Source organism: Oryzias latipes, chromosome 7 (assembly GCF_002234675.1).
Source record: "Oryzias latipes chromosome 7, ASM223467v1".
Lineage (NCBI taxonomy): Eukaryota > Metazoa > Chordata > Actinopteri > Beloniformes > Adrianichthyidae > Oryzias > Oryzias latipes.
This window is the reverse complement of record NC_019865.2, coordinates 4,478,642-4,491,095: the sequence shown is the minus strand read 5'-3', so window position 1 is coordinate 4,491,095 and position 12,454 is coordinate 4,478,642. Positions and strand designations below refer to the sequence as shown.

General features: G+C 44.2%; 1 protein-coding gene across 1 annotated transcript in view; it reads left to right on the top strand.

Annotated features, from left to right (window-relative positions):
• Nucleotides 1–12,454, top strand: part of arfgef2 (ADP ribosylation factor guanine nucleotide exchange factor 2) — a 34,023-nt gene that overhangs the window by 6,337 nt on the left and 15,232 nt on the right. The window contains exons 4-17 of the mRNA XM_023956375.1: nucleotides 3,003–3,149; nucleotides 3,569–3,748; nucleotides 5,182–5,491; nucleotides 5,561–5,698; nucleotides 5,771–5,898; nucleotides 6,836–6,969; nucleotides 8,347–8,581; nucleotides 8,653–8,752; nucleotides 9,052–9,191; nucleotides 10,103–10,211; nucleotides 10,294–10,480; nucleotides 11,178–11,289; nucleotides 11,360–11,565; nucleotides 11,669–11,753. Coding sequence (XP_023812143.1) covers nucleotides 3,003–3,149; nucleotides 3,569–3,748; nucleotides 5,182–5,491; nucleotides 5,561–5,698; nucleotides 5,771–5,898; nucleotides 6,836–6,969; nucleotides 8,347–8,581; nucleotides 8,653–8,752; nucleotides 9,052–9,191; nucleotides 10,103–10,211; nucleotides 10,294–10,480; nucleotides 11,178–11,289; nucleotides 11,360–11,565; nucleotides 11,669–11,753 — 2,211 coding nt within the window. The remainder of the gene's footprint in view (nucleotides 1–3,002; nucleotides 3,150–3,568; nucleotides 3,749–5,181; nucleotides 5,492–5,560; nucleotides 5,699–5,770; nucleotides 5,899–6,835; nucleotides 6,970–8,346; nucleotides 8,582–8,652; nucleotides 8,753–9,051; nucleotides 9,192–10,102; nucleotides 10,212–10,293; nucleotides 10,481–11,177; nucleotides 11,290–11,359; nucleotides 11,566–11,668; nucleotides 11,754–12,454) is intronic.

The following is a 12,454-nucleotide window of genomic DNA, read 5'->3' as shown; positions in this document are numbered from 1 at the left end:
CACGCTCGTGTTTCCCGCCTGCAGGCTGCAGGGCGGTGCGAGGCTGAAATCTTGCTCCACCTGTCCGGTCTGCACCGACAACAATGCCTCTGCACTCATTCGTGGGTTTTGTCTGGCATCCTCACTGCTTCACGTCGTAGTTTTTCCGCCGGCCTGCTTTCCTCTCTGCTGACCCGGATCAGGTGTTCCGTTAAACCCGATCGAGTCGTTAGCAACGGAGCCGGGTGGCTTTGAGTTAAGACTGTAAACACAGGAATCTATAACATCTATGACAGAATACAGTCATGACAGTGCCATATGACTGTAGGGAACATGTCTAAGACCTGCTCTTCTGCTTAACTTTGCTGGTTTCTCCACATACTTTGCTTCTGGATCCACCCGCCTCCTGCCCTCAGGAGATCTCGGAGCAAAGACACACAACGCTTTTTAGTTCCATGTGAGCGCTGGCGCAGGCGTCGCATGCAAACATTAGGAGTGGTAGGAGATCCGCACATCATCTGGTGCATGCTGGTTAGTGTTTTGTTCCGACAGCACACGCCAATCATCATGGGTGCAGCCTTTTACCCCGGCGTTGGCTTTGTTCAGGCAGCGTGACAGCCTGCTGGATGCCCTTTAGAAACACTAAGAGGAGCATCCGTTGATGGAAACAAGAATTTACAAATCATGGAGTCTTACATTTATGCATTGTTGTAAAAATATTAAATATACTTAAACTTCACCAGAATGCAGTGAGTGAATAACATGTCTACACGTGTTATAGCTATAGAAATGTTTTAGTTTTTCATATATATATATACAGGGCTCCAGACTGCGAGCAATTGGTCGCATTTTGAGACCAAAATTTGAGAGTGTGCGACTGAATTTTACATCCATTCGCACATGTGCGACCAGTAAATTTGCCTCCCCCACCCTTCATATTTTTTTATACATTAAACGTGGAAGGGGCACGTCAATGATCAATGAAATAATCAATGAGACGCGAGCGCACACGCACGCAGGCAGACACACACACTCGCGCACATACTCATGAAACGCGAGCACACACTCGCGTGATACCTGTGTTTGAGGCGGCCACTGCGTGTGAGAAGAATAGGGAAAGCCACTGTGAGTGGCTAAAATGCGTGTAGGCGGAGGGGCCTAGAGCTGACCAACCAATCACAGTGGGGTATATGACTCTTGGGGGCGTGACAATGACAGGGCTTGAAAGCAGGACACCTGACAGCGCCCTCCCTCCCCGGACCACATGAAGGAGTTCCTTACTTTCCTTTAGAACGTATCTTTTCGCTCGTAATTTTCTAAATACATGCAGTCCGTGCTGAACTTTTCTCTGGGCCGCACAGACCCGGAGGAAGGTTTAGGTTTTGGTTACGGTTACGGCGGCGCATCAAACGGGTTACGGCAGCACACCGACCGCCCCCGTCCCGCGGGAGTCGGGTCAGCTGAGGAGAATATGTCCCACACCTACATGCGTGACAGCTAACTGGGCTTGAACTTTAAACACGCTCGAGCAAAAACAACATTAGTTTTAGACACACTGAAAATACGTGGGGAAAATGCAACGATAGGCGTGTTTGAGATGAACCGGCACCTCGCCTGGATCGTTTGGGGGGGGGGGGCTGTGAGATGAAAGCGAATCTGCAGCAAGACTGAAGGAGAACAGGAAATCGGAGTTGTCCTTAACATTCAGTTTAGTTTTAATATTCTTCTCCCCCTTAGTATGATCTGTGTTATTATATATTTTATGATTATTTAAGGTTTTGTAATGTATGTAGCCTTTTTTAATGAATTGGTATTTTAAATTATTTTGATTAATCCCTCCACTACAAAAACCATCAGGACACATGTCCCATAATGCATTGTTTTGTAGCCTGTGGGGCAGCTTTCAGTCAATTCAGTTTCCAGCTGTGTCCGGGTAGGTTTGCCCCTTGCTCCCGCCCCTTTCTCCTGAAATTTTTGTGATGATTGACAGTTAATGTTGGAGCAAAAACAAAAATATATGTCACACACCAGGTGATCTGCGCAGCGTTGAGTTCACCTGGGTGATCTCAAACACGGTTATTGTGCATCTTGGCTGTACCTATTTGGTGTCACCAAGATAAATTTCCATCAGTTTTCTTAACTATTTGTACTGTCATGACAGCGATGCTTTTGTCAGTTTACCTTCTTGGTGCATCTTCAAAAGTGCAGATTAAAATGTGACACTGAATTTGAAACAGCACATTGTAATTTCTGCATCTATTATTAAAGTATTTATTAGTAATACAGTGGAAATGAGTAGATTTGGTTAGAATTTTGATTTACGGTATGCGCCCCTAAATTTTCTAGTTGTGCCCCTAAAATTTTCAGTTAGGGGCCACTGTGCTCCTAGTGAAAAAAGTTAGTCTGGAGCCCTGATATATATATTTTTTTTTAGAAAGGTGCATCCAGTCAAAGCAAAAATGTCTTCAGTTAATCTGCAATTGAAGCTTTTTATCTCACAGTTCATTCAGATCTTTCTGGAAGCGTTTAGATGAACACTTTCACTTCAAAAAATGAAGAATTTATAATTTATAAAGTCGCTCGGCAAATGGAGACTCATAGGAGCCCCACATATTAAAGAGGACTTCTGTGATTCTCATCGATACTGGCAATAGTGTTTACATTTTCAAAGGTCAATCCAAACATCCCATCAGTCTTCTCCAGAGCTTATTTTGCATCAGAGAATCAAAGCAACATGGCAGCCATGCTGCGGAGGTAGAGCGGTCAACCTCTGATCAGAAGATTGCAAGTTCGGTTCCCGTGGGTCACAGTGTCCTACGGCCAGACGCTGACCCCTCATTGCTCCAGCCGGTTAAAGGTTAACGCCAGTGAATCAGTGTGATTGATTTGCTCACGTTTTCAGCAACTACTGCCTTTTTTTTATATGAATGGAAATGAGTCTCTGTTGGAACGTGAAGGAGAAGTGCACACGCATAGAAAAGGCGTCCATCCTGTCCCCTGAGCCTTCCCGTGTCTCTCTGCAGAAGCTGATCGCGTACGGTCACATCACGGGCAACGCTCCGGACAGCCGAAGCCCCGGCAAGAGGCTGATCGACCGGCTGGTGGAAACCATCTGCAACTGCTTCCAGGGCCCGCAAACGGACGAGGGAGTCCAGCTCCAGATCATCAAGGTACATCTGGAGCCTTCAGATCCTCCTGCTCCATTCAGTCAGGACGTTAAGCTATGTGCCTTCCAGAGAAACGGAGTTTACGGGCAGCATTATTCCCCAATTTTAACACCTGACAAGCCTGAAATAATTTGCCTCCATGCTTGTTCTGGTCCTTCCTGCACATGTGTGGAAAAAGGTCCTGCAGGAGGCCCTGCTTTATCTCTGGAGACCAATTTATAGGATATTAATTTGCCAAAAGAAGTCAGGTCTGCTGTGTAGAGACAGTTGTGTGGAATAGGAAGTGTACAAAGATGTTTTTTGCAGCTAAAGAAACAGGGAAGTAGAGCAGTGAATCAGCAGGTGCAACCGCATTTTTTCTAACGAGACGTCCTGTCAGATAAGCCGCCAATTCTCTTCCTCCTCCTCCTCCCCCCTTCCAGGCCCTGCTCACGGCGGTCACCTCCCCGCACATAGAGATCCACGAAGGCACGGTGCTGCTCACCGTCCGGACCTGTTACAACATCTACCTGGCCAGCCGCAACCTCATCAACCAGACCACGGCCAAGGCCACCCTCACGCAGATGCTCAACGTCATCTTCACCCGCATGGAGAACCAGGCCGTCAGTCTGACGCACTGTTTGCATCTGCTCGTCACACACCACAGGCCTGATTTAAGTAAAGTTAGCAGGCAGAGAATTATTCCAGGATCCAGACTAGACCAGAGGTCTGGAACCTTTAAAACCCAGTAGGAGCCGCAAAGTCTTATTTACCCCTTTAATTAGACCGTTACGTTTATTATAAATAATCCATTATGGTTCTTTTTTGGCATGAATAAAAATACAACTTTAATGACAAACTAGCATTTTCTCAAAATTGAATATTCTTTTTCATTTTCATAAAAACTCGTATTACTTCCTAAAAAAAAAAGACTTTCTGTGCAAAACAGGATCCTCCCAGTACGTTTTAGACAATGAGAGACACAAAAAAGCATTTTCTCTTTGTCGAGTTATCATCCTTTTTCCTCCTGACAACTGCTAACATAAACGTGAAATCGTTGGTTTATGATATCGTAGAAAAAGTATATAAAGAATATGAATATGTAGATATATATACATATAGTAGTAACTCCCCTTTGGACAGTCATTAACCATAATTGAGCAGCATGAGACACTATGTGCTTAGAACTCGTAAAACAAATGTTTGCTTAGTATTCTAAATCTGTGCATTCTGGAAGAAGCTTTGAGTGAACCTCAGCCATAAGTTTACAAACTTAACAAATTTAAATTAAACCAGAGATAATTAAGTAACCCTTGCATTTTTAAATTACTAAGATTGTATTTTTCTTCAGCTCCAGAGCCACTACGGAGGGGTGACCGAGCCTCAGGTGGCTCTGGATCCGGTTACAACGCAGAGTCTCGGCTCCCAATTCAGAGAATCCTACACAGAATCAAACTAAAGTTTATTTTTTTAACACTTTCTGTCTGTTTCCATTCAAAATGGGACCTCTCTTTGAAGTGTGGAAGTTAAGTTTGAACTCATTTAAAGTTTTTGTTTTCATCCACTTGCATATGATATAGATTGATAAATTGATATAGATTTTCCCTCAAACGTCAAAGCTACAAACCAGACGCTAACTTCAACCTCCTCCAACTTTTAAGGTGTGACCAATAAATAAAACAGAATCAAAAAACAACACAACCCTCATAAATATGATATTAAGCACAAAATCATCTTGACTGTAACTTCTTTTATCACCACACGTGTAACATAATAGGCGGTTGCAACAAAATGGGGAAAGTGGGTTTGGTACCTGGGGACAAATGTCAAATTGCAAAGCTTTATTTATAAAAAAAAAAGAACATTTTCCTGTTTTAGCTGGTAGACCAACAGCACTGCTAGAGAGTTTGTTGTTTTTTTGTTTTGTTTTTGTTATTAATCCTTTTTGTGTCGGTGTAGAACAAACATAACTTCCTGTTTGAACCACATGTATGTTCATATTCACCTGCCTTTCCTTCTCTTCTTGGATTTCCTTCTCCCGCCGCGGCCTCCACAGGCTCTGGAGGCTCAGGAGCAGGAGATGGAGCGTCTGCGTTTACCCCAGCAGAACCCCTCCCCAGTCCCCTGCAGCCGGAGGTCCGGTTCCCCTCGGTCAGACCGGACCCCGTCACCAGAACCCCAGAGCTCCCCGTCCCCAGCAGCCAGCATCCCGGATCTCACGAACAGCACCGCTTCCCGCTCCACACCCCCACCTGCAGCCCCTGAGCTCATCCAGAACCAGACAGCGGACCCGCCGCCCGTCAATGAAGGACCAGAGAGAGGCGTGGCTCCGATGAACGGAGAAGAACAGGTCACGCCGTCCAAAGGTGTGTCCAGGTGTCCTGCTCGAGTGTCGCTGCGCAGCTTAAAGCTGACGCTCTTCATGTTTCCTTCAGACTCCGTTTTTGAAGATGACGGCGTAGAGACGCCTCCAACGGCGACGCAGCAAACCGAGGAGGAGGAGGAGCAACGAGGCGGCGATATGAATGCAGCAGATCAGGAGGAAGAGTCTTGGTCCAACCTCAGAGGAACAGGTACAGGCCTCTCCTCCCACCCACCTCTCTTTCACTTCCTCAGCATTTCCTTTAAAGAAGCTCTGTCTTCAGGTGAGGAGGCCCCGGCCCCCACTCCACCTGAGCCAGCGGAGGTCCCTCCCCCCACATTCAGGACAGAAGGTCAACAAATGAACGGCTTCATCGAGGACCGCTCCTCCGTTTCCTCCACAGACATGCTGGTGAGCACCGCCCCTTCCTCTGACATCACCGTGCAGAAAGAGGATCCTCCTCCTCATCCTCAACACGTAGGATTTGGAAGAAGTGTTGGAAGGCAGCGTGAAGGATGCAGATGAATCTTCAGGAAGAAAAAAAAAAACTTCAGGACAGCCATAAACCTCCCCTGATGTGACGTCATCACCCTCGCCTCGTGTTCTGTGTAATGCCTCATGGACTAGGAGATCAGGGTGGAAACGTCTCCGTGAAGGAGCGGGTCTTCAGGGTGTAGCTAAGCAACATCCGAGTTCCTGCAGAAGTGTGGTTCTTTTGTGTTGATGTGTGGTCTTCTAGTGATTTTTGAAGAAGCTGCTTAATAGGCTTGAAGTTTCGGAGGCTTTAGTTTTTATGAAGTGGTGCCAGCGTGACCTTAATGGACAGGTCAGTTCAGAGTCCATCACTGCAGGTTGATGATTAGAGGTTGGAACTGCCCTCACGCTGCAGGACGGTCCTCCTGGATGAAGATTGTAGACTTCAGTGGTTGAAATGCTCCAGCTGCAGGCTGTCCTGGCTACCATCAAAGACTGTTCTACAACGGTAGCTGGGATTTGATGGTTATTTTTACTCCTGCCTGGTTTGAAAAAAAACCTGAGCTGTTGTAGCTCAATTTTTCTTTTCAGCTTTATTTTATGTTTATGGTTTTGCTCATTAAATATAAAACAATTCTTCTAATTAAAAGGTTTTTCCAGAATTGTTTTTTCTATCCCTGTAATAGTCGTGGTGACTTTCACCTGTGTTGACACGAGTTTTTACAGTCTTGTTAGTTTAGATTCCAATTTTAAAAAATGAGCACTCATGTTTTTGCTTTTAAGTAAATACGCTAAGTTTGCAGCTGTAGGGGTGTGATGCATATTTGCATCAACCAGTTTAAATGCTCTGACTGACCGTCTTTGCCTTTTCCAGGACGCTGAGGCTCTGCAGGGTCCACACAGCTCCGCCCGCTTCTCTCACATCCTGCAGAAAGATGCCTTCCTGGTGTTTCGCTCTTTGTGCAAACTGTCCATGAAACCGCTGGCTGACGGACCTCCAGACCCAAGGTGCGTGTTCTCTTTTCTTTGTTTCAGAGAGACTTCTCATTGTCTAGTTCTGGATCAGAGGAGGATTTGGGTCATTTTAAGACCCGCTCCAGTCATCTTTTGATCTGTTATAAAAGCATTCCCAGTGGTCTTTTGATTGTTTTTAACCAAAATTGTCTTCTAGGAAATAGTTTCTGCTCAGCGGCAATAGGTCATTAGAAATTTAACCTCTGAATCGTGGACGGGACCGTTGCTGCAGAGCCACCCCGCCCCCTCTTCCCCTCCCCATTGCTGAGAGCTCTCTGCTTACAGCCCCTCACACCCCAACCTAACAGTACTGGTGCAATAAAAATGGTGACCACTATTGGAGCTCTACAGTTTGGAGCCAACTCGTACATGGATCTAGTCGTATGGAGCGAAGCAGGGAGCTTGTTGCCCGCCCCCGCGTATTTTCTACGCCACAAATTAAATCTTTTTTTTTTTTTTACTGAATGTATTCAGCTGCTCTTGATTCAGAACAGTGGCCCCGCCCAACAGTGTGGCTGGGTTCGGACCCTGTCAGGGATGAAATGAGTCTAGTAAATAGATGGGGGGAAATATAAAAGTTACATTTTGAGCTTTATTTTCTTTATTTATGTCCTCCATCGCCAGAAAAAAGCTTACAAGAGAATGCTAAAAAATCCCAAAAGATTTTCGTTGAAGTGGTTTTTAAAGAATAATCTCTAGAAATAAATGGACGCATCGCGTGTGACGTCACCCATGGGAGATGCCTCGTTTCCGGTTCCACCCAAATGAAGTCAATTCAGTCGCCATTTCCGCGATATGTCCTTCACCACGTTGGAACCAGACGTCCTCAGTAAGCTGTGATTGGTCCGTGTCGGTCTGAGTCTACATTTCCAGGACAACCTCTCTCTCCAATCAGGAGTGAGCATGTTAGAAGGCCACACCCCTTTCACTGAAAGCAAGCTCAGGAGAATTTGTCAATCACATACGAGGCCACCTACTTTTGAGGCATCTGATTGGTCGGTTAATAACTTGAACAACTTGCGCTACAGTGAAAAAATCATTAGGATTAGAAAAACATGTTAATAAAAGGTAACGGAGCAAGAAGGGTTATTCTGACGGACATAATGACTGAGTAACAGCTGTTTATTTATCAGTGGAAGTCTATGGGATTTTGGCTTTTTGGGACCAGCAGGTACTTCCTGTTTGGAACGCCAAGGGGGAGGGGTCACTCAGTCCAGTTCTCATGTACTGTCAATGCGTCTTCTATTCCGGTGTGTTTCTGTCCTCCTTCATTTCTGGTGCAGTTGAGCAGCAGTCAGATGAGCACAGATTGTTAGTTGGATGCGTCGACAGAAACCACATTTCAACGCGAGCTCCTCCTCTTCTCCTCAGGTCTCATGAGCTGCGCTCAAAGATCGTGTCCCTGCAGCTGCTGCTCTCCGTGCTGCAGGGGGCCGGTCCCGTCTTTCGCACCCACGAGATGTTTGTGAACGCCATCAAGCAGTACCTGTGCGTGGCCCTGTCCAAAAACGGCGTGTCGTCTGTGCCCGAGGTGTTCGAGCTGTCGCTGGCCATCTTCCTCACGCTGCTCTCCCACTTCAAGGTCCACCTCAAAATGCAGATCGAGGTACAAAACACGGCGATCGGAACTGACCTGCGGGAGCCAAAACTTTTTAAAGTCACCATTCCTTCTCACAGGTGTTCTTTCGGGAGATCTTCTTGACCATCTTGGAGACTTCCACCAGCTCCTTTGAGCACAAGTGGATGGTTATCCAGACACTCACTCGCATCTGTGCAGGTAAGATGTAAACAGGTAAACACACATGTGCTCACCGTAGTACGGTTTTCCCTCACTATCTTATGGTTCACCTTTTTTTTAATCTTTATTCCATTCGTCCAGCCTTGAACTGACCGAAACTTTCCACCAACTCTAAATATTGTTGTTTCAAAAGAAACCAGAAAATGTTTATTTGCAGTCCAGAGTTCTGGAATAAATTTACTTGTTTGTTCATGCATCTTCGTCGAAAAACATCTTATAAACAAAGTAAAAACCAAGACGGTTTCATCTTTAGTCAAATCTCTGTCCTCTCCTCTCAGATGCTCAGTGCGTGGTCGACATCTACGTAAACTACGACTGCGACTTAAACGCCGCTAATATTTTTGAGCGTCTGGTGAACGATCTGTCCAAGATCGCTCAGGGGAGGAGTGGCCAGGAGCTGGGCATGACTCCTCTGCAGGTACGTGAAGGCCTCTGAATACTCCTCTGACATACGACCCTTTTGTTTTCTTCTCATTTTCTTTTTTTAATTTATGTTTTTCTGGGTCATTTTGAGATCTGATTCTTAGCTGTCAAAGTAACAATGTAACATCACATCTACCTTTGCTTTTACTTCCACTGCAAAACTCTAATTTAATTCATTTTATTTGATATAAAAAATGTGACTGAACAGAAACATTTCACTGAGATTGAATCACCTGTTTTGAGATGAAAAAACATTTTCTTTAAATAAGCAAAAAAAAAAATCAATGGGGTAAAAAACATGAATTCCTATTTGAAGAAAAATATTCCAGTCACCAAGACATGTTTTCTTAAAGCATGATTATTTTGCTGTCAGAAAACTGTCTTGAGAAGATTAATAAGACATAAAAAAGTTATTTTCCTAAGATTGTCTGCAGTTTTTACCCCTTTTTCAGGTAACATTTCACTCCTGAAGACATTTAGTCTTCTAGGGGGAGGAGTCGCTCAGTCCAGTTCTCATATACAGTCAATGGTTCTCATCTGTTAGTGTGATATGAAGTGTAAAGTGTTCATGAGACGATGAAATACTTAACATTTAGCTGTTTCGTGGTACGTACAGGTTTTACTTTGAAACAGAAGTCATTCTTCTTCTGTACATGAATAAAATCAAACTGCTTTAATGTTTGAGCTTCGAAGTTTCATCTACCTTCTATCTGATGCAGCAGTTATGTTTGTTTATTGAAGTCTAAAGTTCTGTTTATTGTAGGATTTACAGAAACCTCACCTTCAGCTAATTTTCTTTTAGCTTTCTCTGTTTTGGTTGACATAAATGTCGAGGCTTCGATGATCCAATCTGAATTGTTGTTTGAGTTGGAAACCAGAGAAAAAATCTTTCTGTGACCTCTGAAGGAGCTGAGTCTGCGTAAGAAGGGCCTGGAGTGTCTCGTCTCCATTCTCAAATGCATGGTAGAGTGGAGCAAAGACATGTACGTGAATCCAAACCTTCAGACCAACCTGGGTAAGTGAGCAGCGGAAAAAGGTTCAGCACATTCTGCAATAGCAGGGACCTGCATCTGAGGCCTTCAATGCCTTCCTTTCAGGTCAGGAGCACCCATCTGACAGCGAGGGGGCGGAGCTAAAGCTGCCCGAGCAGCTGGCCGGCCGCCGAGACAGCATCAGCTCGCTGGACTCCACCGTTTCCAGCATCCCCATGTCGCAGGCGGACCACCCGGAGCAGTACGAGGTCATCAAGCAGCAGAAGGACATCATCGAGCACGGCATCGATCTGTGAGTGGGGCTCAAAGACAGGATCTCAGTCGTGTTACAACCTACTTTTATTTGCACAAATGTAAAAGTTTAGAAAATGTTCGCCATGGCAAAAGTAGAAACATCTGAAGCTGCTCATCTCAGCTCTAACCTGCTCTGTCTATGAGGAGATTATTTATTGAGTTTTTAAAAAAAAAACTCCTTTTGTCTGATCATCAGCAGAGAAAATATTAAATGCTGACATTAAAACCAACAGTTTTTTAACAAAATTGTTGTTTTTTGTGAAATATGGAATTTTAGCATTTTTATTTAAAGTGACTTGATGTATGTAGAACACAATCTGCTGTGACAAAAATGAAAGTATGCACAAATGCGTTAAGAAAACTGCTAGACTGCAGATGGTGAACGGTGAAATAGTGAGGGACATTTTAAATTCAATCCTTTCATTTCTTTATTTTTTTATGTCAGATGTTCAGAAACTTTAAAACGTAAAAAAAAAAAATCTACTTGAAAATGTATCTGGGAAACAAAAATTTGACTTTAGGGGATTTCTTGATTTTTGAACCGTAAAAACAATTTCTCCAATTTCCTGAATAACGTTGAACAAGAGGCTCAGTGAGTTCTTTTCTGCTTTTTTCTTAGTGAAAGTCAGATCCATGGATGATGGAAACTTTTTTTTTGTTTGTTTGTTTTTTACCCCCATCTTTCATCTCTGCAGTTTCAACAAGAAGCCAAAGCGGGGCATCCAGTACCTGCAGGACCAGGGCATGCTGGGCACCACCGCCCAGGACGTGGCCCAGTTCTTACAGCAGGAGGACCGACTGGACACAGTGAGGACCTGGAGACGTTCTGGCTTCTCAAGAGGATCAAACGAAGTCTTGACCATGTGTCCATCCACAGACGCAGGTGGGGGAGTTCCTGGGCGAGAACAACAAATTCAACATAGAGGTGATGTACAGCTACGTGGACCAGCTGGACTTCTGCGGACGGGACTTCGTCTCTGCCCTCAGAGCCTTCCTGGAGGGATTCCGGCTGCCGGGGGAGGCGCAGAAGATCGACAGGCTGATGGAGAAGTTTGCCGCTCGCTACCTTGAATGTAACCAGGGGTGAGAGCCTCGTTCCACCTCAAACTGTCAGCAGAATCTGTTTTTACTTCACCAAAGACTGGAGGTAAAACGCTGACCGTGCTGATCCGTTTCCCCTCTGCAGGCAGACCTTGTTTGCCAGCGCTGACACCGCCTACGTGCTGGCGTACTCCATCATCATGCTCACCACCGACCTGCACAGTCCTCAGGTGAGACATGTGCGCCCTGTTGAGTCATCCTCTCACAAAAACGCCATGTTGGATTTTTGCAGATATCCAATATGAAGATATTGATCACAATTTACACCCGTTTTCATTGGTTGAAGATTTAATCAAAACAAAACTCCACTTCAGGATTTCTAAAAAAAGATAAAAATAAAAAAATAAGCAAAACAAGAAAGCTTTTAATTTCTAAATAAATGCTTTTAAACCACAAAAGAATAAAAATTCCCTTCAGTTTTACTCTGTTTTATTTAAAAAAAAAACAGCAAAATCTTTTAGGCACTAGATTAAAGAGTGTTATGTTAATGAGACTTTTAGAGGCAGACTTTAATATCTGTTTAAGCAGATAATTATCTTTTTATCTGCTGGTTCCAATAGTTTGGAGTGTTTGTCGCCTTTATAACAAAAAATACTGTTTTATCTGAAAGCGCAGACAGTTTTAGGAAAGTGATTGTTTGTTTTCTTAAATCATATATTAAAACTACTAAGAACCAGGACTAAGCCAGCTGAGATTTTGAGTTTTTCTCGCTCTTTTCATTGCCCTTTTAAAAAAAAAAAAGCTGCGTTATTTTCATGGTTTTTATTCTGCACAAAGTTGCGGCAAAAGTTACTGACAGAGGAAGAAGAACCTGAGATTTGTAGTGTGAATCAGTAACAGTCGGAGAGCCGTATCAGATGTTATATATTCA